Here is a 21399-nt window from a genome sequence, read left to right on the forward strand (position 1 = left end):
TCTCTCTCTCTCTCAAATAAATAAGTAAATAAATTATATATTTTAAAAGGAGTGTGGCTGGAGAGATGGCTTAGTGGTTAAGCGCTTGCCTGTGAAGCCTAAGGACCCCGGTTCGAGGCTCGGTTCCCCAGGTCCCACATTAGCCAGATGCACAAGGGGGCCCACGCGTCTGGAGTTTGTTTGCAGAGGCTGGAAGCCCTGGCGCGCCCATTCTCTCTCTCTCCCTCTATCTGTCTTTCTCTCTGTGTCTGTCGCTCTCAAATGAATAAATAAAAAATTTAAAAAAAAAAGGAGTGGTTACAAACCATTCAGATTGGGCCAGCTGACCTGCATTGGGACAACAGGAAGAATATAGACTCTTTTGAAGGGGCCAGAATGTTGAAGGAGTGTCCTGTTCTTCAAAGTCTGCTTTATTCCCCCATGGATCAAGTTGATAGCCCACCTGGTATTACATAGTATAATAAATGCAGGAAAGAAAGGGTCATTGAATATATTGTAAATGGCCATGGGCAGTGTGAAGCAGGATTGTTGGATTACCTACATAGAGGTCCAGTGGAGCCATAAGGATGAATCGTGGGTTGCAGTAGAAACCCAGTGGAGTGGCTGCCAAGAAGAGCTGCCAACACCTGGTGAAGTTTTCTAGGACTGTTAGTAGCCTAGCTGAAAAGGTAGAATTGGAACTCCAGAGACTTGTCACTGGTTAGACTTGGATATTTGTCACTGGCTAGACTTGTTAGACTCCAGAGTTGTTGGTGTTTGCCCCGTTTGGTTTAAATCTTGTATTGGTTGAATATTTATTTGTTATTGTCAGTGCCATCTTTTGCAGTGCAAATGTTTATTCTGTGCCATTGGGGTTTTTTGTTGTTGTTGTTGGGTTTTGTTTTGTTTTTTATTACAGTTTAGTTAAAAAACCTTGGATTATGGGGATGTTTGAAATTCATTGCAACTGATAAAAACTATGGGGACTTTTAAAGTTGGACAGAATGTATTGCATTGTACATCATGGATGGTTATCAGTTTATGGGGATCAGGGGCAGAATGTGGTATTTTGAGTCAGATGTTCCCCATAAACTTAAGATGTTCTGAACGCCAGGTCCCCAGCTGGTGGCAGCTTGGGAACTGGATCCTCTTGGAGGCAGTGTATTATTGGGGATGAGCTTATGGTGTTACAGCCAGCTTCCTCTTGCCAGTATTTGGCATACTGTCCTGCTGCTGTCATCCACCTGATGATGGCCAGGAGCTGATGTCCACCCTCTGCTCATGTCATTGTTTCCCCCTACCATCATGGAGCTTCCCCTCAAGTCTGTAAGCCAAAATAAACTCTCTCCTCTCACAGGCTGCTCTTGGTTGGATTTTTCTGCCAGCAACACTAAGATGACTGAAGCAGTATCTAAAAATGTATTTTAAAAATGAGTAAAGCATCTGGAGTTTGCAGTGGCTGGAAGCCCTGATGCACATGCGCTCTCTCTCTCTCTCTCTCTGTGTGTGTGTGTGTGTGTGTGTGTGTGTGTGTGTGTGTGTGAGTGTCTCGCTCTGAAGTAAATAAATAAAAATAAACAAAATTTTTAAAAAATGACTAAAGTATTTGACGAAGTGTTGCACTCAGGTTCGCATTTCTGGTAGAAATCACCCAACCAAGAGCAGCTTGTGGGAAAAAAGAAGTTTATTTTGGCTTACAGGCTTGATGGGGGACGCTCCATGATGACAGGGAAAACAACGACATGAGCAGAGGGTGGGCATCAATCAACCCTTGGCCAACATAAGGTGGACAACAGGAACAGGAGAATGTGCCAAACACTAGCAAGGGGGAGCTGGCTTTAACACCCATAAGCCCGCCCCTAACAATACAATGCCTCCAGAAGGCTTTAATTTCTAATTGCCATCAGCTAGAGAACCTAGCATCCAGAACACCTAAGTTTACGGGGGACACCTGAATCAAACCACCACATTCCATCCCTGGCCCCCACAAGCTGATATTCATACATGACATAAAATGCCATGCATTCATCCAACTTTAAAAGGTCCAATATTTTTTATCAATTCCAATGATGTTCATACATCACCATAGTCCAAGGTCTTTTAACTGAGCCATAATGCCAAAAAATTCCCCCAAAAAACCATAATGGCACAAAATACATACTCATACTATGAAAACTTGGCACTGGGCATAGGAAAGAAACATTGAATAAATACAAGATTTAAAACAACCAGGGCAAACTGCAAACTCTGTAGCTTCAAGTCCAACAACTCTAGCCAGTGACAAATCTCCAAGTCCAGTAATTCTAACCAGCAACAAATCTCTGGAGTTCCAATTCTGCCCCTCTAGCTAGGCTACTCACAGTCCTGGAAAACTTCATCGGGGGCCGGCAGCTTTACCTGGCAGCCATCTTGTGGTCCCGGCATCTCCACTGGGTCTCCACTGCAATCCACAGTTCATCCTCATGGCTCCATGGGGTCTCCATGTAGGCATCCAGAAAACCTGCTTCACACTGCCATGGCCATTTCCCAAACAAAAGACTATGTTGCAAACTCAATGACCCTCTCTTTCCTGCATTTCTTATACTCCACAATACCAGGTAGGGTGCTGACTTGTTAATCTGTAGGGGAATAAAGCAGACTTTGAAGAACAGGACACTCCTTGAGCACTCAGGCACCTTCAAAACAGTCTATGTTCTTCCTGTTGTCCCAGTGCAGGTCAGCTGGCCCAATCTCAAAGGTTATAATCTCTCAATTGCAGCTGAATGGGCAACAGTTCACCCAAAGATTTTTTCTTTCTGTGCCATATCCCTCTGCTCACACCAGTTCATTTCTATGCAAAGCAACCCTGCACAACTTCTCAGGACATAGTCATAACAGCAAGCTTCTCACACAAACTGCTCCCCAATCCAAGCAAAGCTCTTTCTCACCCTCATAAGCCAAACCTCACAGTCCCTAGTTATTATCACATTCAAGTCTTTCAACTCTGACCAAAATAGTTCATCAAGCTGTACTTATAGCACTGCAAGGTGTCTTTTAGGCCAAGGTTTCAAATCCTTCCACATTCTTCTTGAAAATCAGCTCCAAAAGGCTAAAGCCACACAGGCAGGTGTCTAGCAGCAATCCCACTCCTCAGTACCACTTTACTGTTGCATTAGGTTCACATTGCTAGTAGCAATCACCCAACCAAGAGCAGCTTGTGGGAAAAAATAGGTTTATTTTGGCTTATAGGCTCAATGGGGGAAGCTCCATGATGACAGGGAAAACAACATGAGCAGAGGGTGGACATCACCCCCTGGCCAACATCAGGTAGACAACAGAAACCAGAGAGTCTGCCAAACACTAGCACGGGAGAGCTGGCTTTAACACCCATAAGCCCACCTCCAAAAATACACTGCCTCCAGGAGGCTTTAATTTCTAATTTCCATCAGCTGGGGAACCTAGCATCCAGAACACCTAAGTTTATGGGGAACACCTGAATCAAACCACCACACGAGGCATTGAAGAAACACCAACCCAACACTTGGCTTTGAAAAGGAGTGACTGTAAACAATAAGATGGTCAAATAGGTATCATTTATGGCATGTTATCTCTGCCTTGTCAGAGCACCAAACTGTGGCTTGGTCTTGTCAGAAAGTATTCTCTGTTTTATTGCTGTGCCTTCTCAGTTACAGAACATCAACTCTCCACTGATGAGGAAGCTGGCCAACCTCAAGCTCCACCTATCAGGAGCCTGCCTGGACATGCTGCAGGCAGTTTGTAAGGAGTCCCTGGAGCGGCAACTGGAGCAGGGGTCCTTGGAGAAGCTGCTAGCTGACTATCTTCAGAACACCAGCGACTACTCATCCATTGACTTGGTGATTGCCAGCAGCCTTAGCCCTTGTCCTCTCCCAGGCATTTGTCCCTCACGTCCATAGTTAAGGCACAGTACAGCTCTGTGGGCACCCTACTACTTTCATGCAATAGCAGTTCTCAGACACTCTTGATGCTAACAGGCATTCTTGGCCATGTGAGAGGGCTTACGGGGCAAGTGTTCCTGTGTGAGCTCACAGCTTGCCTTTCCAGGCCTTGGAGTTGGCACTCAATAAGCATGATTGAAGGGCTGATAAAATGAATTATATTATGCTCAAAAGAAATTAAGCTGTGAACTGAGGTGTAGCTCAGAGCACTTACCTAGCATGCAGAAGGCCAAGGATCTATCCCTAGCATTGCAAAAAGAGAAAGTTAAGTCAATGTCTGTTTAGAAAGAAAAAATTTTTCCACTTTACATTTTCTTAGATGCTATGAAATAAGAATCAGAGTCCTATAGTTAACCTTGATTTGTCACTGACCTCTGGTTGCGGGTTCTATAAGCTGCCTGTGTCATCTTTCCAATACCTATGCCCTAGAGACCCCATACCACCATGCAGCAGAGGTGTTTCTCAAAGTACCTGGATTTCCCATCCCTGGCAGCACTAGAAGGCAGCTCAGGTTGCATGATGGCCATTGCCAATGACAGTGCCTCCTTGTCTTCCGGAAGCAATGGTTAACACTGAAGAGGACGGCACCGCACATAGTGCTGGCTCATCTAGAAAGCCTGCAGCCACTATGCATTGGCTGTGTGGAGATCCGCGCCCAGTTTCTGTGCCTGGCTGGAAGGACCCTCCATCTGCTGGCTGTGGAGACAGACCCTGTGCACCACTCCTTCTGCTGGGAAGAGGGCTTCTTGGTAGGTTTCTCTGCTTCCCACTTCAGTCTATTGCACAAGTTGTTGCCAGCACCTGACTGTCCCACCTCAGCTCCAGAACTGTGAGGTAGGAGGTACATCACCAGCCCCAGTTAGCATGATATGGCCCTACATCTCATTGTCTCAGTGGCTCTTGTCTAATTTTATCCAGGCTCCTGAGGAGCTTCAGAAGGCCTTATGTGCTTCCTGGTGTGCATCTGGATTTTGGGTGCTAACTCCCATGCTAGATGTAGCAAGACAGGCGTTCTTTGCTTCTGTGTACCTCCACATACACACAGCCCAAGAATTCTCCAAAAAGAATACATGCCCTTCTTTTTCCCACCCCTCCTAGAGTCCACCCTCCTTTTAAAGGCCAGGCACTCTAGGAGAACCAGCCTGCCCTCCGAATCTTTGTGACAGGCCCTACAAGCCTGGCTGTCCCCGAACCCCCTTCCTTGTGCAGAGGCATTTCCTCCACTCCTGCCCTGCCCTACCCTCCAAAAAGTCACCAGCCCTAGAAGACTAGGTCCTATAGAAACCTTCCAAAACTCAGTGTAGTAGGCATGGCATTCCCAGGACTCCACACTCAGAGTAGTTCCCACACAGGTGGCCCTGCAGCCCTGGGGTCAATGCCTTGGAGTTGTTTGACCTCAGGACACAGGAAAGAATAGGACCTGTGTTGAGTAAGTGGATAGAGCTGTGGCCCTTGGTTCAGCCGGTGTTTGGAACACCTGCGCAAGCAGCAGAGCCAGAAACTTGAGTATCCCATGCCCTGTTCTGTCTGAGTTTTGGGGCCCTTATCTGTGTGATGGTGGAGGGAGCAGCTGTCCCTAAATACGTAGTGACCACTACCTGGAGTTCAAGAGGATCTATGAGCCACACCTGTCACATTTTAGGTCAAATAATCCTTCCTGTAAGATCATTTTTTAAAAAAAAGATTTTATTTTTGTTTAGTTATTTGAGAGGGAGAGAGAGAGAGAGAGAGAATGGGCACACCAAGGCCTCCAGCCACTGCAAAAGAACTCCAGACACATGCGCTACAATGTGCATCTAGCTTACATGGGACTTAGAGAATCAAACCTGGGTTCTTAGGCTTTGCAGACATGTGCCTTAACCACTAAGCCATTGCTCCAGCTCCCTGTCAGATTATTTTTAAAAAGATTTTCAAAAGCAGGTTCAGTAGAGAGATGCTGAGATGGGTGCCTTTGAGGGATAAGCTTACTGAGGTTAGGTTCATGCCACAGGTTGCACTGTGTGGTGGGATTCCAAAGAGAAAGACAGGTTTCTGTTCTAAGGGATCATTGGAGTGTATCTTCTTACAGTGTGTCTTTTCAGGGTTGGGGGCTGTTCCACACCGTATGACCCAGTCCATATGCCAAAAGCCATAGACACACTGGATAGGTGTGGGGAAAATCAGGAAGCTACAAGGCAGGACCCAAATCTGTAATCTGGGTGGTCTTGGGCCCTCTGAAAACGGGTTTGATCTTGCTTTCCTGTTCAATCTTAGGCCCTGGAGCAACATTTGACCTCTTAAAGTGACCATACCTGTGTTCTTACACTGCCTCTCTCCCTGTATTTATTTGTTCCCTTCTTTTTTTGCTTTGTTTTGTTTTTTTGGTTTTTCGAGGTAGGGTCTCACTCTAGCCCAGGCTGACTTGGAATTCACTATAGAGTCTCAGGGTGGCCTCAAAGTCATGGCAATCCTCCTACCTCTGCCTACCGAGTGCTGGGATTAAAGGCATGCGCTACCACGCCCGGCTTCCCTTCTTTTTTCGTAGATGTGTTGTCCAGCTTCTTAAAGTATTTTCATTTCTTTATTTGCACAGAGAGACAGAGGCTTGTGGTAGAGAATGGGCACATCAGGGTCTCTTGCCACTGCCCAAAACTCAGATACATGTGCCACCTGGTAAACTTGGCTGCCTTCTGGGGGGCACAACTGTGATCTAGGAAACACTAATCTCTGGAACTTTTCTATCCACAAGTAGGCAGATTGCTTCTAGGAGCAGAGGCTAAGAGCCCCAATCTCAGGAGAGGGCTACCTGTCTCTAGAAGCAGCCTGAGGAAAAAGAAAACTGACTAGAAGTTTAGTTTAAATCGTTAGTAAACGTGCTACATCTGCTGTCACCACTGTTCTGATGTTACAGTGGCTATGGCACCCTCTCTTTTGCATGCAGGTGCTTAATGGCACTTTTATTGAACTCAAAAAAACCAGTAATATGTGAACAGGTAGTTCATTGCATAAGCAAAGGGTAAGGAACGTTTGACTTTGAACAATTCTTAAGCATTTGTCATAGGAAGGGACTTAGGGGTATGACCTGCTGGACTCTTCTGATCCAGAACACACACACTCTGATCACAAAAGCAATTACATTTGCCCATCTGTTGCCTTCAACAAACCTATGGGCCCATTGTTATTGAACTCATTCTCTTCAATGCTATGATCAGCACTTCTTGCACCTAGTCACATTACCTTAAGTAGGTAGGTTACAGAATTGTCAGATTAACTTTAAAGCAAGTTACATGTCAGGAATTTAGCATCTCATAGCAATAATATCAGTTGTACATAATAATAATATAGTTATAGTATATAGTATTGTATATATATTGTATATGTGTACATATATTTGCATATATTGTATATTATATATTGCATATAGTAATATACAAAATATACATACATATATATATATACATATATATATATATATATATATATATATATATATATAGTAATAATATAGTTGTAAGGTCCATAAGAAATAGTCCCATAGTTCTTTCTCATATTTCGTTCCTGTAGTTCATTCCCACAGTTTGTTCTTATAGTTCATACCCACATCTGACCTTACATGGGCACTGGGGAATCAAACCTGGGCCATCAGGCTTTGCAAGAAAGGCCTTTAACCACTGAAAAATCTTTACAGCCCCTGGTCCAGCTTCTTAACACCAAAGCCTGCCTCCCTTCTTCCAGGCTTTCTTCTTATATTCCAGACTGGGTCTTTTCTCTGAGTCCTGTTTCTACCAAGTCCCATAAGTCTCATGTGTAGAACTTTGGCTTTCTGAGGTGACTTACCTGCTTCCCAAACTCCACTGTGATTTCTTGCTTGATAGACTTGATGGCTCTAAGTACATTGTCTGATGTCAGGGAAACCATGATTTTGTGAGTACCTCCTGTTACTGATTTCTAGTATGATTTCCCAGGGATCTGTGTCCTTGGGCATCTGTTGAGGCTGCTCAACAGCCTAGCAGGTTTTAGTAGGGTTGACACACCAGGTAAAATGTGCCTAGAGCAGCATCTCTGGATGCCAGCTAGTCCAGGGCTGCCAGGCTTGCTGAATGGAGCTGACTTTTCATCTACTTGGCTCAGAGAGCACCTTATAGTTCCTACCATAACGACACCTTTGACCTCACAATCCCAGGATTACCCTCGATCCCATCTTTCAGGACCTCCTACTCTTATTCCTGCCTCCATGCCTTCTGTGGCTTCTGTGTGCTCCCTGCTGACGATGTGGTATACACTGTAGGTGGGCGCTGAGCTGAGCAGCCTCCAATCTCTAGAGCAGGAAGCAGAAGGCAAGGGTGCTGAGGCCACCTCCAAGGATCTGCTAGGCTTTAAGAAAGCCTCCAAAGAGAACATCTGGAAGGCAGATGGTCTGAAGGTAAGCTACATAACTGTTCCCACCTGTCCCTTGATAGCCTCTGCCCTCAGAGCTGGCCTGAGCCTTGTACCACCCACAGAAGAGGGTTGTGCTGGCTCAGCGGTACCTGGCCCAGGCATCCGAGGTGCTTCTGCAGTGTCTTCACATCGCCCTGGGTAGCCGCCTACTGGATATCGCAGCAGCTGTCAGCATGGAGATGGTGGAGTTTACTGGCACATTAGAACCCATGGCCACCTGCCAGTTCCTGGCACTGTCTCAGGTATGGCTCAGATCTGCACATTCCTACAAGACCCTGGTCAGTCCTCAGAGAAGGAGGGCCTGAGCTTCTCCTAGCCATGTTGATCTCCACTGGAGAGGAGAGCTGGCGGCCTGGGACAGCCACATGGCTGGAAGACAAACAGACCCTACATGTTCCCCAGGTCCAGACTCTGCTGGTCCTTGAGAAGTAGAAGCATACCAGCCACATATCTTTGTGGCTCTGTGGCCACACACTGTATGCACATTCCCAGGTCTCCATATACTATAGCAGCACAGAAATCCCACAAAAAGGACTGGCATGGCCCTGCCCGTGTGGACCTCACCCAGGTGTTCCCCCATGGCAGTGGGTGACCTGCCTGAACCACCAGCCTATTCTCCTTCTTCCTGACTGAGCCACCTCCACCCTCTCATTCATCACATGGCACCTTCCCTCCCCTGGTGTGTTTCAGAGCTGCTCCACCTCAGAGATGATGCGGAATATCCTACTCAAGGCCACAACCAACACCAGCAGCTCACAGCTGGCAGCCCTACTGCAGCTCCACCAGCAGCTGAGGCAGCAGGACAAGACTTCCACCAGCCTGTTTGCAAGTGTGGAGCAGGGACTGGCTGTCATCTCTAAGGTACTAGGCAGGGGAACCTGCCTACCTGCTCCCTGTGAGGCCTGAGATTTCTACAGTCACCCCTTCAGTACCAAGAGGGTGATTTCTGAGTTATGCTGGCTCAGTTGCTCAGCCTGCTCTGACAATTCTAGGTGTGTGGTTGTGGTAAGGCTGCTTAACTTCTTTAAGCATTGGTTTCTTTTTGGGTCTTTTGTGGTAATGACAGCTTACCTTGCAGGTGCTATGGGGTAATGTCCAGGTAGGGTGGGGGTGACGCTGTCTGCAAAGACTGTGGATCATTCCCCTCACTTTTCTCACAAGAATCCTAGACATATATAGGTAGGTGGAGTCATGGCAGCATCCTCTGGTCATTTCCAGCCTCACAACTCAGGTCTGAATTGGACCCACAGATGAAATCATAGTATTCAAATAAAAAATGATATTTCATGAATTATGAGCAACAGGGGAGATTGGCCAAGCTTCTTTCACATTGCCTTCTCCTAGCTGCCACCTATCATCTCACTGGGGTGGTCCAACTCTCCTTCATTGGGGCTATATCTTTCTCTGTTGGGTGCACCCTAGGATAGGACATTGATCAGTGTCTCTCCCTGCCATGACCCTGAGATAGCAGTAGGACTCCTACCCCCAGTCCTGTTGTAATAACCAAAGATGTCTCCCCATATCGCCAGTGGGAACAAAGTCACCACTGAGAAGCAAGACCTTGTTCCCAAAATGGAAACCTAGACTTCCTGTAACTTAGGAACATGAAAGGGAACAGAAGGGTGAGGTCCAAGGCTGGCCCAATCCTGAGAGCAGAGGAAATGCCAGCCAAGATGCTGGTCTAGAGGAAGAGCTGATGTGGGTTCAGTCCAAGCAGATGGGAAGCTATGGCATATGGAAATAAAAGAGAGCTTCCTGGGCTGTGGGATGACTGGGGTGGGTGATGGGCACAACCAGCACAGAGTATGACCTTGGGATTCCTACTGTTGCCTTCCTCATAAAGACCATGGGGACAGAGACAGCAGCACACCACAGCACAATTCGGGACTGGAGTGCAGAAACCCAACCCTGTGCCGTCCTCTGCACGCAGGCCTAGAGCAGAGTGTGGGGATCTGCGTCAGAGTGAGCCAAGGGCAAAAGCGGGGTCATAGCTGCACCAGCCATGTCATTAGGAAAACCAACTAAGCTGAAAGACACTCCGAAAGAACGATCTGTGGCCACCTGGCAGAGAGTGGCGGAGAGAAAAATCAGGTGGAGAAAAGGATAGAGAACATGGGGACTAGGGACCACAGGCACCAGCTTGCAGACCAGCTGTACCCTCAGCCTCTTGGTGATTACAGAAAACTTTCTAGAAGGAGGAGAGCATGAGAAACACTGGGAAGATGTGCAGGACATCACTGGGCTGGTCAGCATCCAGCATGGGCCATCAGAAATGAAGTGCGGGAAGTGAGAGCCCCCCATGTCTAGATCTGAGACCAGAACACGATCAGAAAAAAAGACCCAGGGCTACAGGGGCGGATAGGAGAGGAGCAAAGCTCTGCAAAGGCCAGCTACAGGCCTCTTTGAGTCTTTTTGAAAGAGAACAGATGAATGGGGTGGAAGCAGAACACTTTATCCCACTGATGAAATTCACAGGCTCAGAATTCCAGCCAACCTCCATGCCAGGATCAAGCTCAAGAAAATCACCCCTAGAAAACTCAGAGCAATGAGGCCTGCAGGTCAGAGACAACCCTTCAGGCAACCAAGAGAGTGGCATATGACCCCCAATAGGCATGAAAATGAATAAGAACATCTTTAGACAAACATAAACCATAGTGATAGAAAAATTAAAGGGCAGAGAGAAAATAATCCCAGATGGAAATGTGAATGAGCAATAGAAGATCAACAGTTAATAGAGGCCGGGCATGGTGGCGCACGCCTTTAATCCCAGCACTCAGGAGGCAGAGGTAGGAGGATCACCATGAGTTCAAGGCCACCCTGAGACTACAGAGTTAATTCCAGGTCAGCCTGGACCAGTCGAAAAACCAAAAAAAGAAAGTTAACAGAGGCTGACACACAGGTACAGTACCCAAAGCAAGTGCCATGGGAGAGATGGGGAATTAGTGTCCTGTGGGGCTTGACTTACATTGTGGAACTCAAATGAAAGGCAACCATGCAAGAGGCAGGAAGACTGAGTGGAGTTTAAGGATCTAAGATGTTGTGGCCACCAGGGCAATGGTAAGAGTCATAAACCCAGGAGGACCATCACAGTCCCTGGGCTGAGCCCCTAAAATGATGTGTAATTAGGTCAACAAAAAATAGATAATATTATATCAATCCAAAAGCAGGGGAAACATGAGGTGGAGAAAAATGGATGGTCCCAGAAGATAAAGGGAAGTACAGAAGTAGCTGTGAATGTATATGCTGATAATTACAATAAATGTATGTTGAGTGATACTCCAAGTTAGGGTCTCACACTGTAGGATTGGGTAAAAAGAATGAAAGATTCCAGATATGGCTGCTTAAAAGATACGCTTTACATACCAACACAGACATGTTGAAAGTACAAAGGACTTCCATGTGAGCCACAAAAATGCTAGCCAGATAAGAGCCAGTAGACATGGTGGAGCATGCTACTAGAGGTGCGGGGATGCTCCAAATGGCACAGGGGTCAGCCCAGTAGGAGCTCACCATCTATACAGTGAAGTAGCTCAAACATGCAAAACACTGATAGAAATAAAAATAGTAGCAAGCTCACACCCAATTCTGAAGGCTTAGGCCCTCTCTCAACCAGTTACACAGCAAGTAGAAGAAAAGATGGCTCCATAAAGCAGGTCTGGGACTCTGCTGCAGCTGGCATCCAGATAACACTCCTCACATCCTGCCTGCCATATCAACTCTACAAAAACCTGTCAGGCTCCCGAGGAGCCTCAACAGATTACCACAGACACAGATCCCTGGGAAATCAGACTAGAAATCAGTAATAGAAATCACGGTGGCCCTGATATCAGTCATCAAGTTGATCAAGCAAGAAATCACAATGGAGTTTGGGAAGTAGGTAAGTCACCTCAGAAAGCCAAAGTTCTACACATGAGACTTATGGGACTTGGCAGAAACAGGACTCAGAGGGAAGATCCAGTTTGGAATACAAGAAGAAAGCCTGGAAGAAGGGATGCAGGCTTTGGTTTCAATAAGCTGGGCAACAGTAAGCCCACTCAGAGAAAGGAAGAGACAGGTGACTGAAACAGAGACAATGAAGCTAGCACAAATGTACAAGGAAGTGGACAAAAAGTAAACATCCTTCCAAAAGGGAGACTAATAAAAGTGACTGACTCAAAGAAAAGAAGAGAGCCCCAATTTCCAGTACATGTAACAAAAAGATTACCAAGATCCTACAGACATCAAAAAGCCAATGGGGAATGTTATTCTTTTGCCTACCTTTATATAAGTGGGTGCCTGAGGAGTCGAATTAGGTGGGCAGGCTTTGCAGGCAAGCACCTTTAACCACTGAATCATCTTTTTAGCCCTGGCACTGAAATTTTTCTAGTAATAGTCGATGGCTTTAGTCTATGGCTTCTGGGTGTGCCATTATCCAAAACAGTAGGTTATCATGTGGCTTATTTACAATATCCTGAATTTTGGTTAAGCCTCCCCTGACACACCTTTGACTTAATATCTTCCCCTTCTCTTAGACCATTCCACCTGCAGTAATCTGTCCATCTGCTTACATACATACAGTACTATCCCTTTAAGTCCACCCCCTTTCCTCCCTCCCTTAGAGCCCTTTTCTAGCTTACTGGCCTCTGCTACCTATTTTTATTCCAACTGAGACACAAGTCTGAAAATTTGTAACTAGGATCCATATATGAGAGAAAACATACAAAGTTTGGCTTTCTGGGCCTGGGTTACCTCATTTAAATATAATCCTTAACAGATCCATCCATTTCCCTGCAAATTTCACAATTTCATTTTTCTTTACCACTGAACAGAACTCCATTGTATAAATGTACCACCTCTTTATTATCCATTCATCTATGGATGGATATCTAGGCTGGTTTCATTTCCTAGCTACTATGAATAGAGCAGCAATAAACATGGTTGGTCAAGTATCTCTAAGGTAGTGAGAGGAATCCTTAGGATATATGCCTAGGAGTGCTATAGCTGGGTCTTATGGTAAATCTGTTTTTAGCTGTCTCAGGAACCTCCACGCTGATTTCCACAATGCCTGTGCCAGATTACATTCCTACCAACAGTATAGAAGGGTTCCTATTTTTCCACATCCTCGCCAACATTTATTGTCATTTGTATTTTGATGGTAGCCATTCTGACAGGAGTGAGATGTAGTCTCAAAGTAGTTTTAATTTGCATTTCCCTTATGGCTAAGGATGTAGAATATTTTTTTATATTGCTTATATGCCATCTTTATTTCTTCTTTTGAGAACTCTCTATTTAGTTCCTTAGCCCATTTTTATTTAGTTAGTTATTTAATTAATTAATTAATTTGAAAGTGACACAGAGAAAGATGGAGGGAAGGAGAGAGAGAGAATGGGTGTGCCAGGGCCTCCAGCCACTGCAAATGAACTCCAGACATGTGCGCCCCCTTGTGCATCTGGCTAATGTGGGTCCTGGGGAATCGAGCCTGGGGTCCTTAGGCTTCACAGGCAAGCATTTAACTGCTAAGCCATCTCTCCAGCCCCTTAGCCCATTTTTAATTGGGTTATTTGATTCCTTTTTATTTAGTTTTCTGAGTTCTTTGAATATCCAAGATATTAATCCTCTGTCAGATGTGTAGCTGGCAAAAATTTTCTCCCATTTTGTAGGTTGCCTCTTTGCTCTATTCACAGTGTCCTTTGCTGTACAAAAGCTTTGCAATTTCATGAGGTCCCAGTGGTAGTGGTTTTATGTCCTGAGAAACGGGTTATATTCAAAAAGTCATTGTCTTCTATTTCTGTGAAGAATGCCATTGGAATTTTAGTGGGGATTACAGTAAAAGTGTATATTGCTTTTGGTAAGATTGACATTTTCACAATATTGACTCTTCCAATTCAAAAACATGGGATGTCTTTCCATTTCCTTTTGTCTTCTGCAATTTCTCGTTTGAGTGTTTTAAAGTTCTCATTGTAGAGATCCTTTATTTCCTTGGTTAAGTTTATTCCAATGTACTTTTTTTTTTTTTTGGAGGCAGTTGTGAATGGGAGAGATTCCCTGATTTCATCCTCTGCATGTTTGTTGTTACTATAGAGGAAAGCTACTGATTTCTGTGTATTTATTTTGTATCCTGCTACAGTGCTAAAAGTGTTTATCACTCCAACAGTTTGCTGTTAAAGTCTTTAGGGTCTTTTATGTATAGAATCATATCATCTGCAAATAATGATAATTTGATCTCTTTCTTTCCAATTTGTATCCCTTTTATGAGTGTCTCTTGCCTTATTGCTACAGCTAGGACTTTCAGTACTATATTAAATAAAAGTGGGAACAGTGGACACCCTTGTCTTGTCCTAAATTCAGTGAAAATGCTTCAAGTTTTTCTCCATTTAGTATTATGTTGGCTGTAGGTTTGTCATAAATAGCTTTTATTATGTTGATTTATGTTCCTTCTATTCCGAGTTTCTGTAACACTTTTACCGTGAAAGGATGTTGGATTTTGTCAAATGTCTTTTCTGCATCTATTGAGATGATCATGTGGTTTTTGTCCTTCAGACTATTTATATGATATATTACATTTATTGGTTTGTGTATGTTGAACCATCCCTGGGTAAAGCCATCTTGGTTAGGGTGAATAATCTTTTTGATAGATTCTTATATTCTCTTTGCCAATATTTTGTTCAGAATTTTTTCATCTATGTTTATGAGGGAGATTGGTCTGTAATTTTTGTTCTGTCTTTGTCTGGTTTTGGTATCAGGGTGATGCTGGCTTCATAGAAGAAGTTTGGTAGAATTCCTTCCTTTTCTATTTTATGGAAAAGTTCTTTTGTGAAGGACTGGTAAAAGTCACCAGTGAACCTATCTGGGCCTAGATTCTTTTTAGTTGAGAGACTATAACTGCTTGGATCTATATATTTGTTATAGATCTATTTAAATGGTTTATCTCATCTTGATTTAATTTTGGTAGGTCCTATGAATCAAGGAAATCAACCATTTCTTTTAGATTTTCAAACTTAAGAGGCATTGGAAAGAATGTAAGAGCCAAAGAAAGGGTACCTACCACTCCTTACATACAACTGTCTGGAAAGAAATTGGCCTCGATATCCATGACCTTATAGTGCCTAGCAATACCTATACAAGACCCTCATAATAGTAGAGAAAGATGATAATGTCAAATTAAAGGAGAGATTAATGGAGAGAGGGAGGGGATATGATGGAGAGCAGAGTTATGAAGGGGAAAGTGGGAGGGGAGGGAAATACCATGGTTTGTTGTCTATAAGTATAGAAGTTATCAATAAAATATATATATATGTATTTTAAAAGTCACTGTCTGGGCTTGAGGGATGGCTTAGTGGGTAAGCGCTTGCCTATGAAGCCTAAGAACCCTGGTTCAAGGCTCCATTCCCCAGGACCCACGTTAGCCAGTTGCACAGGGGGCGCACACATCTGGAGTTCATTTGCAGTGGCTGGAGGCCCTGGCGTGCCCATTCCCTCTCTCTCTATCTGCCTCTTTCTCTCTTTGTCTGTCACTCTCAAATAAAAATTAAAATAAAAAAGTCATTGTCTATCTCAATATATTGAAGAATTTCCCATATTTTTTGCTCTAGCAGTTCTCAAGTTTCAGGTCTTCTATTAAGGTCTTTGATCCATTTGGACTTGATTATTACACATGGAGGGATATAAAGATCTATTTTTATCCTTCTACATAAAGATATCTGGTTTTCCCAGCACCATTTGTTAATGAAGCTATCTTTTCTACAACGTATGTTTTTGGCATTTTTGTCAAAAATAAAATGGCTGTAGCAGCCTGGATTTATATCTGGGTCTTCTGTTGTGTTCTATTGATCTATGTGTCTGTATTTGTGCCAGTACCATGCTGTTTCTGTTAGTGTGGCTTTGTAATATAGCTTACAATCAGGTATGGTGTTACCAACAGCCTTGTTTTTGTCACCCAAAATTGTTTTGGCTATTCAAGTTTTTTTTTTTTTTGTGCTTCCAAATTAATGTTAGAATTGCTTTTTCTATTTCCGTGAAGAATGCCATTGGAATTTTAAGTATTTATTTATTTATTTGAGAGAGACAGAAAGAGGGAGAGAGAGAAAGAGAGAGAGAATGGGTGTGCCACAGATTCCAGCCTCTGCAAATGAACTCCAGACACATGAGCCACCTTCTGCATCTGGCTCACGTGGGTCCTGGGGAATTGATCCGAAGTCCTTTAGCTTTGCAGGCAAATGTCTTAACAGCTAAGCCATCTCTCCAGCCCTGCTATTGGAATTTTAATGGGGATTGCATTAAATGTATAGATTGTTTTTGGTAAAATTGACATTTTCACAATCCAAGAACATGGAATATTCCAATCCAAGAACATGGAATATCGTTCCATTTCCTAATATCTTCTGCAATATTTCACTTGAGTATTTTAAAGCTATCATTGTAGGGAACCTTCACTTCCTTGGTTAGATTTATTCCAAGGTACTTTTTTTTGAGGCAATTGTGAATGGGAGTGATTCTCTGACTTCATCTTCTGTGTGTTTGTTGTTAGTATGTAGAAAAGCTACTGGTTTCTATGTATTTATTTTATATCCTGCTACATTGCTAAAAGTGTTTATCAGCTCTAACATTTTTCTGGTAGAGTCTTTAGGGTTCTTTTTGTATAGAATCATATCATCTGCAAATAATGATAATTTGATCTCTTCCTTTACAAGTTGTATCCCTTTTTTGAGCGTCTCTTGCCTTATTGCTATAGCTAAGATTTCTAGTACTATATTAAATGAGAGTGTGGACAATGGACACTCTTGTCTTGTTCCTGAATTTAGTGGAAAAGCTTCAAGTTTTTCTCCATTTAGTATTGTGTTGGCTGTAGGTTTGTCATAAATAGCCTTTCTTATGTTGAGATATGTTCCTTCTATTCCCAGTTTCTGCAGGACTTTTATTATGAAGGGATGTTGGATTTTTGTCAAATACCTTTTCGACATCTATTGAGATGATCATGTGATTTTTGTCCTTCAACCCATTTATGTAGGGTATTACATATATCAATTTGCATATGTTGAACCATCCCTGCATCTCTGGGATGAAGCCTACTTGATTGGGGTGAATGATCTTTTTGATAGATTCTTGCATTCTGTTTGCCAATATTTTGTTGAGAATTTTTTCATCTATGTTTATGAGGGAGATTGGTCTGTAATTTTATTTATTTTTGTTGTTCTGTCTTTGTCTGGTTTTGGTATCAGGGTGATGCTGGCTTCATAGAAGGAATTTAGTAGAATTCCTTCCTTTTCTATTTTATGGAAAAATTTGAGAAGCAGTGGTGTTAGTTCTTCCATGAAGGTCTGGTAAAACTGGCCAGTGAATCCATCTGGGCCTGGACTTCTTTTAGTTGGGATACTTTTTATAACTGCTTGGATCTCCGGACTTGTGAACTCTCTAATTGCTTAACATGGGAACTTAGAGCTATAAATTTCCCTCTTAGGACTGCCTTCTTTGTGTCCCAAAGCTTTTGGTATGTTGTATCCACAACATCATTTGATTCTGTGAATATTGATTTCTTTTTTGATTTCTTCAATGACCCATTCATCATTCAATAGTGTACTGTTTAGTCTCCATGAGTTTATATATGCTCTGTAGTTTTTCTTGTTGCTGATTTGTAGTTTAATCCCATCGTGGTCAGATAGACTACAAAGGATTATTTCAATTTTCCTGTATTTGTTAAGATTTGGTTTGTGTCCTAATATATGGTCTATTTTAGAGAATGTTCCATGTGCTGCTGAGAAAAATGCCCATATTCTATAGCATTTGGATGGAATGTTCTATAGATATCTGTTAGGTCCATTTGTTCTATGACATCATTTAATCCAGATGTCTCTCTGTTTATTTTTTGCTGGGATGACTCATCTCTCAATAAAAGACACTGTCTTAAGATGAAAGGATGAATAACAGTATTTCAGGCAAATGGGCGTAGGAAGCAAGCAAGGACTGCTATCCTAATATCTGACAGGATAGACTTCAAACCAACACTAGTGAGGAAGATATAAAGAAGGTTACTTTATACTAATTAAAGGAACACTCTCCAACAGGATGAAATTGGGAGGCCCCATGACAGGTGCATGTAAGTTTAGGATTGTAATGTCCTCCTGTTGGAGTGTTCCTTTAAGCAGTATAAAGTGACTTTTTTTTGTTTTGTTTTGTTTTTTGTTTTATTGTTTTTCAAGGTAGGGTCTTACTCTGGTCCAGACTGACCTGGAATTATCTGTGGAGTTTCAGAGTGGCCTCAAACTCATGGCAATCTTCCTACCTCTGCCTCTCAAGTGCTGGGATGAAAAGCATGTGCTACCATTTCCAGCTACTTACTGTGTTTTTTTTTTAATATTTTTTAATTCATTTTTTATTTATTTATTTGAGAACGACAGACACAGAGAGAAAGACAGATTATTTGAGAACGACAGACACAGAGAGAAAGACAGATAGAGGGAGAGAGAGAATGGGTGCGCCAGGGCTTCCAGCCACTGCAAATGAACTCCAGACACGTGCGCCCCCTTGTGCATCTGGCTAACGTGGGACCTGGGGAACCGAGCCTCGAACTGGGGTCCTTAGGCTTCACAGGCAAGCGCTTAACCGCTAAGCCATCTCTCCAGCCCCTTACTGTGTTTTTTAATGCTAGTATTTCTGCCTGGTTTTTATTCAGTATTTCTATTTCCTTACTCATGTCTTATAATGATCTCCTTATTTCATTAAGCTTGTTTCCTGTGTTCTCTTTCAGTAGTTGTTTCTTAATTCCTTTGTTTTCTTCTTGGATTCCTTTGATTTCTTCAAGTATAGATAAAATCATTTTTTTAAATCTTTGCCAGGCATTTCATCTAAAACAGCAATAGGTAAAGGCCTTGCTGTGCCCATTCTCTCTCTCTCTCTTAAATAAAATAAATAAATAAATAAATTTTTTTTTTAAAAAAGACACTCAGTAGAGATAGAATGAGGGACTCAAATTTCAGTAAAGAAGATATATGTTTCATGTTTATGCATGCGTGCATGTATGTTTATATGCATGTGAGTGCACATACAGGGGTTGATACTGAGTGTCTTCATCAATCACTCTCCATCTTTTTTTTTCTGAGACAAAGTCTCTTCCTGAACTCAGAGCTTACTGAACTAGCCCATAAGCCCTAAGGATCTGCCTCCCCAGTGCTGGGATTATAGGTGCACACACTGTGCTGGGCATTTTGAATGGTTCTTGGGCTCCGCACTCAGGTCTTCATTTTTTAAAATTAATTTAATTAATTTAATTATTTGAGAGAGAGAGAGGAATAAGCATAGAGAAAGAGAGAATGGGCTTGCCAGGGCCTCCAGCTACTGCAAATGAACTCTATGCGTCCCCTTGTTCATCCTGCTTATGTGGGTCCTGGGCAATCGAACCAGGGTCTTTAGGTTTAGCAGGCAAATGCCATAACTGCTAAGCCATTTCCCCAGCCCCTTGGGTCTTCATTTTTATGCATCAAGTGTTTACCCACTGAACAATCTTCTCAGCTCCCTTAGTCCACTCTTTGCTGTAACTGCTTGCTTCATTCAATAGATGCTGCTAAAGCATGGGGTCCTGTTTTTTGTTTTTGTTTTGTAGCAAGGAACAGGGTCAGTTAGCCCGTGAGCCAACGTCTTAAGGCTGGCCATATTTCCTAGGGGGAAGAGGTTAGTAGCCAGACAGACAAACCCACATTATACTGCGTGTGGGTGGCCAGAGGTTGCCATTGGGTGTCATCCTCAATTGTTATCCAACTTATTCTTTGAGACAGGGTCTTGCTGAACCTAGAGCTCACTGGTTCAGCTACATTAGCTGTCCAGCAAGCCCCAGGGGTTTTCCTGTCTCTGCCTTCCCAGCACTGGGAGCACAGGTATCTACCAATATGACTGGAATTTGTGATGGATGCTGGCAATCCAAACCCAGGTTCTCATGTTTGCACAGTAAGCACTTTACCCCTGGCCCATCTCTCCACTCTCTTCAAATGGTTTCAATTTTTCAAAGCCGAGGCTCTGTCTTGAAGCCATGGGCATTCATAGCTCACATAGAGGATCATAGGGTCCCTAGAGAACCCGTGTTGGGTGTTACTCAGACCATTGCTGCATGCTGCCCATGAGAAGCAGGGGAACTGGGCAACTGGGGTGAACAGGCTGGAGCCTCTGCCTGACCACATACAACAGGTAATCTACAGAGCCTAGGCAAAAGAGGGTCTCTCTCAGGGCAGTACAGGGCATGGTTGTATGCCCATGAACATCTGTGTGTATGAACCAGTGTGTGTAATCGTGTGTGTTACAATGGTATGAATGCATGTCTACATGCATGTGGTACATGTGTCTGCTTGCATATGTGTGGATACATGTCTCTGCTTACATGACACGTGTCAGCCTGTATATTGTGAGGGATGGTGGAACAGGTGGGAAGCGCTTTGCTGTGGAAGAGATATTCTTTGGGGTTCCCTAGTTTCTCACATTAGCAAGTGGACAGGTCATTTTAGAGTCATTGAGTTTTTCATTCCTCTGCTTCCCCCTTGTGGTGGCCATGAATCCCAGAGCCCAAACCCTCTGGGGATCATAGCTGACCTTGTGCACAAGTCTGCAAGGAAACCCAGGCTGTGACATTTCCTAAGCAGGAAGCCTTGTGTCCTGAGTGTTCCTTGACTCCACTCTGTCATACACAGGCTTGGCAGAACCTCTGCGTCACAGAGCAGCATTTCAACTTCTTGAGCGAGATCCCACCCATGTTTCGGGTCCTCTTTCTGCAGCACTCGCAGGACAGGTGAAGCTTCCTCTCCCCGTCATTGTGCCCTCCCCCACCCTGGGAGGCCCCAGCAGGCTGGATGTGTGCTGGACAAACACAGCTAGCCCACCTAACAGGCATGGGAAGCAGTTAGTAGGGGGATACTGGACATCCCTGTTCTAAACCCTCCTTCAAAGGGCCAGGGTGTATTTCCATGACGATGGCTAGGCAGGTATGTTGGAGTGGAAGCAGCTCTGTGATCCATGCCCACGTGGGGCCTTGGTGTCGTGTCATATCGTGGCTTGATGTATCTGGATGTTGGGACCTGAGGTAAGC

At 43.7% G+C, this 21399-nt stretch overlaps 1 protein-coding gene across 1 annotated transcript in view; it reads left to right on the plus strand.

The window, feature by feature from the left end:
- Cfap46 (cilia and flagella associated protein 46) overlaps positions 1 to 21399 on the plus strand; it is a 122579-nt gene that overhangs the window by 88180 nt on the left and 13000 nt on the right. The window contains exons 40-45 of the mRNA XM_045132205.1: positions 3645 to 3833; positions 4496 to 4684; positions 8203 to 8337; positions 8417 to 8596; positions 9045 to 9215; positions 21005 to 21102. Coding sequence (XP_044988140.1) covers positions 3645 to 3833; positions 4496 to 4684; positions 8203 to 8337; positions 8417 to 8596; positions 9045 to 9215; positions 21005 to 21102 — 962 coding nt within the window. The remainder of the gene's footprint in view (positions 1 to 3644; positions 3834 to 4495; positions 4685 to 8202; positions 8338 to 8416; positions 8597 to 9044; positions 9216 to 21004; positions 21103 to 21399) is intronic.

This window comes from Jaculus jaculus, chromosome 1 (genome assembly GCF_020740685.1).
Source record: "Jaculus jaculus isolate mJacJac1 chromosome 1, mJacJac1.mat.Y.cur, whole genome shotgun sequence".
Classification (NCBI taxonomy): Eukaryota; Metazoa; Chordata; class Mammalia; order Rodentia; family Dipodidae; genus Jaculus; species Jaculus jaculus.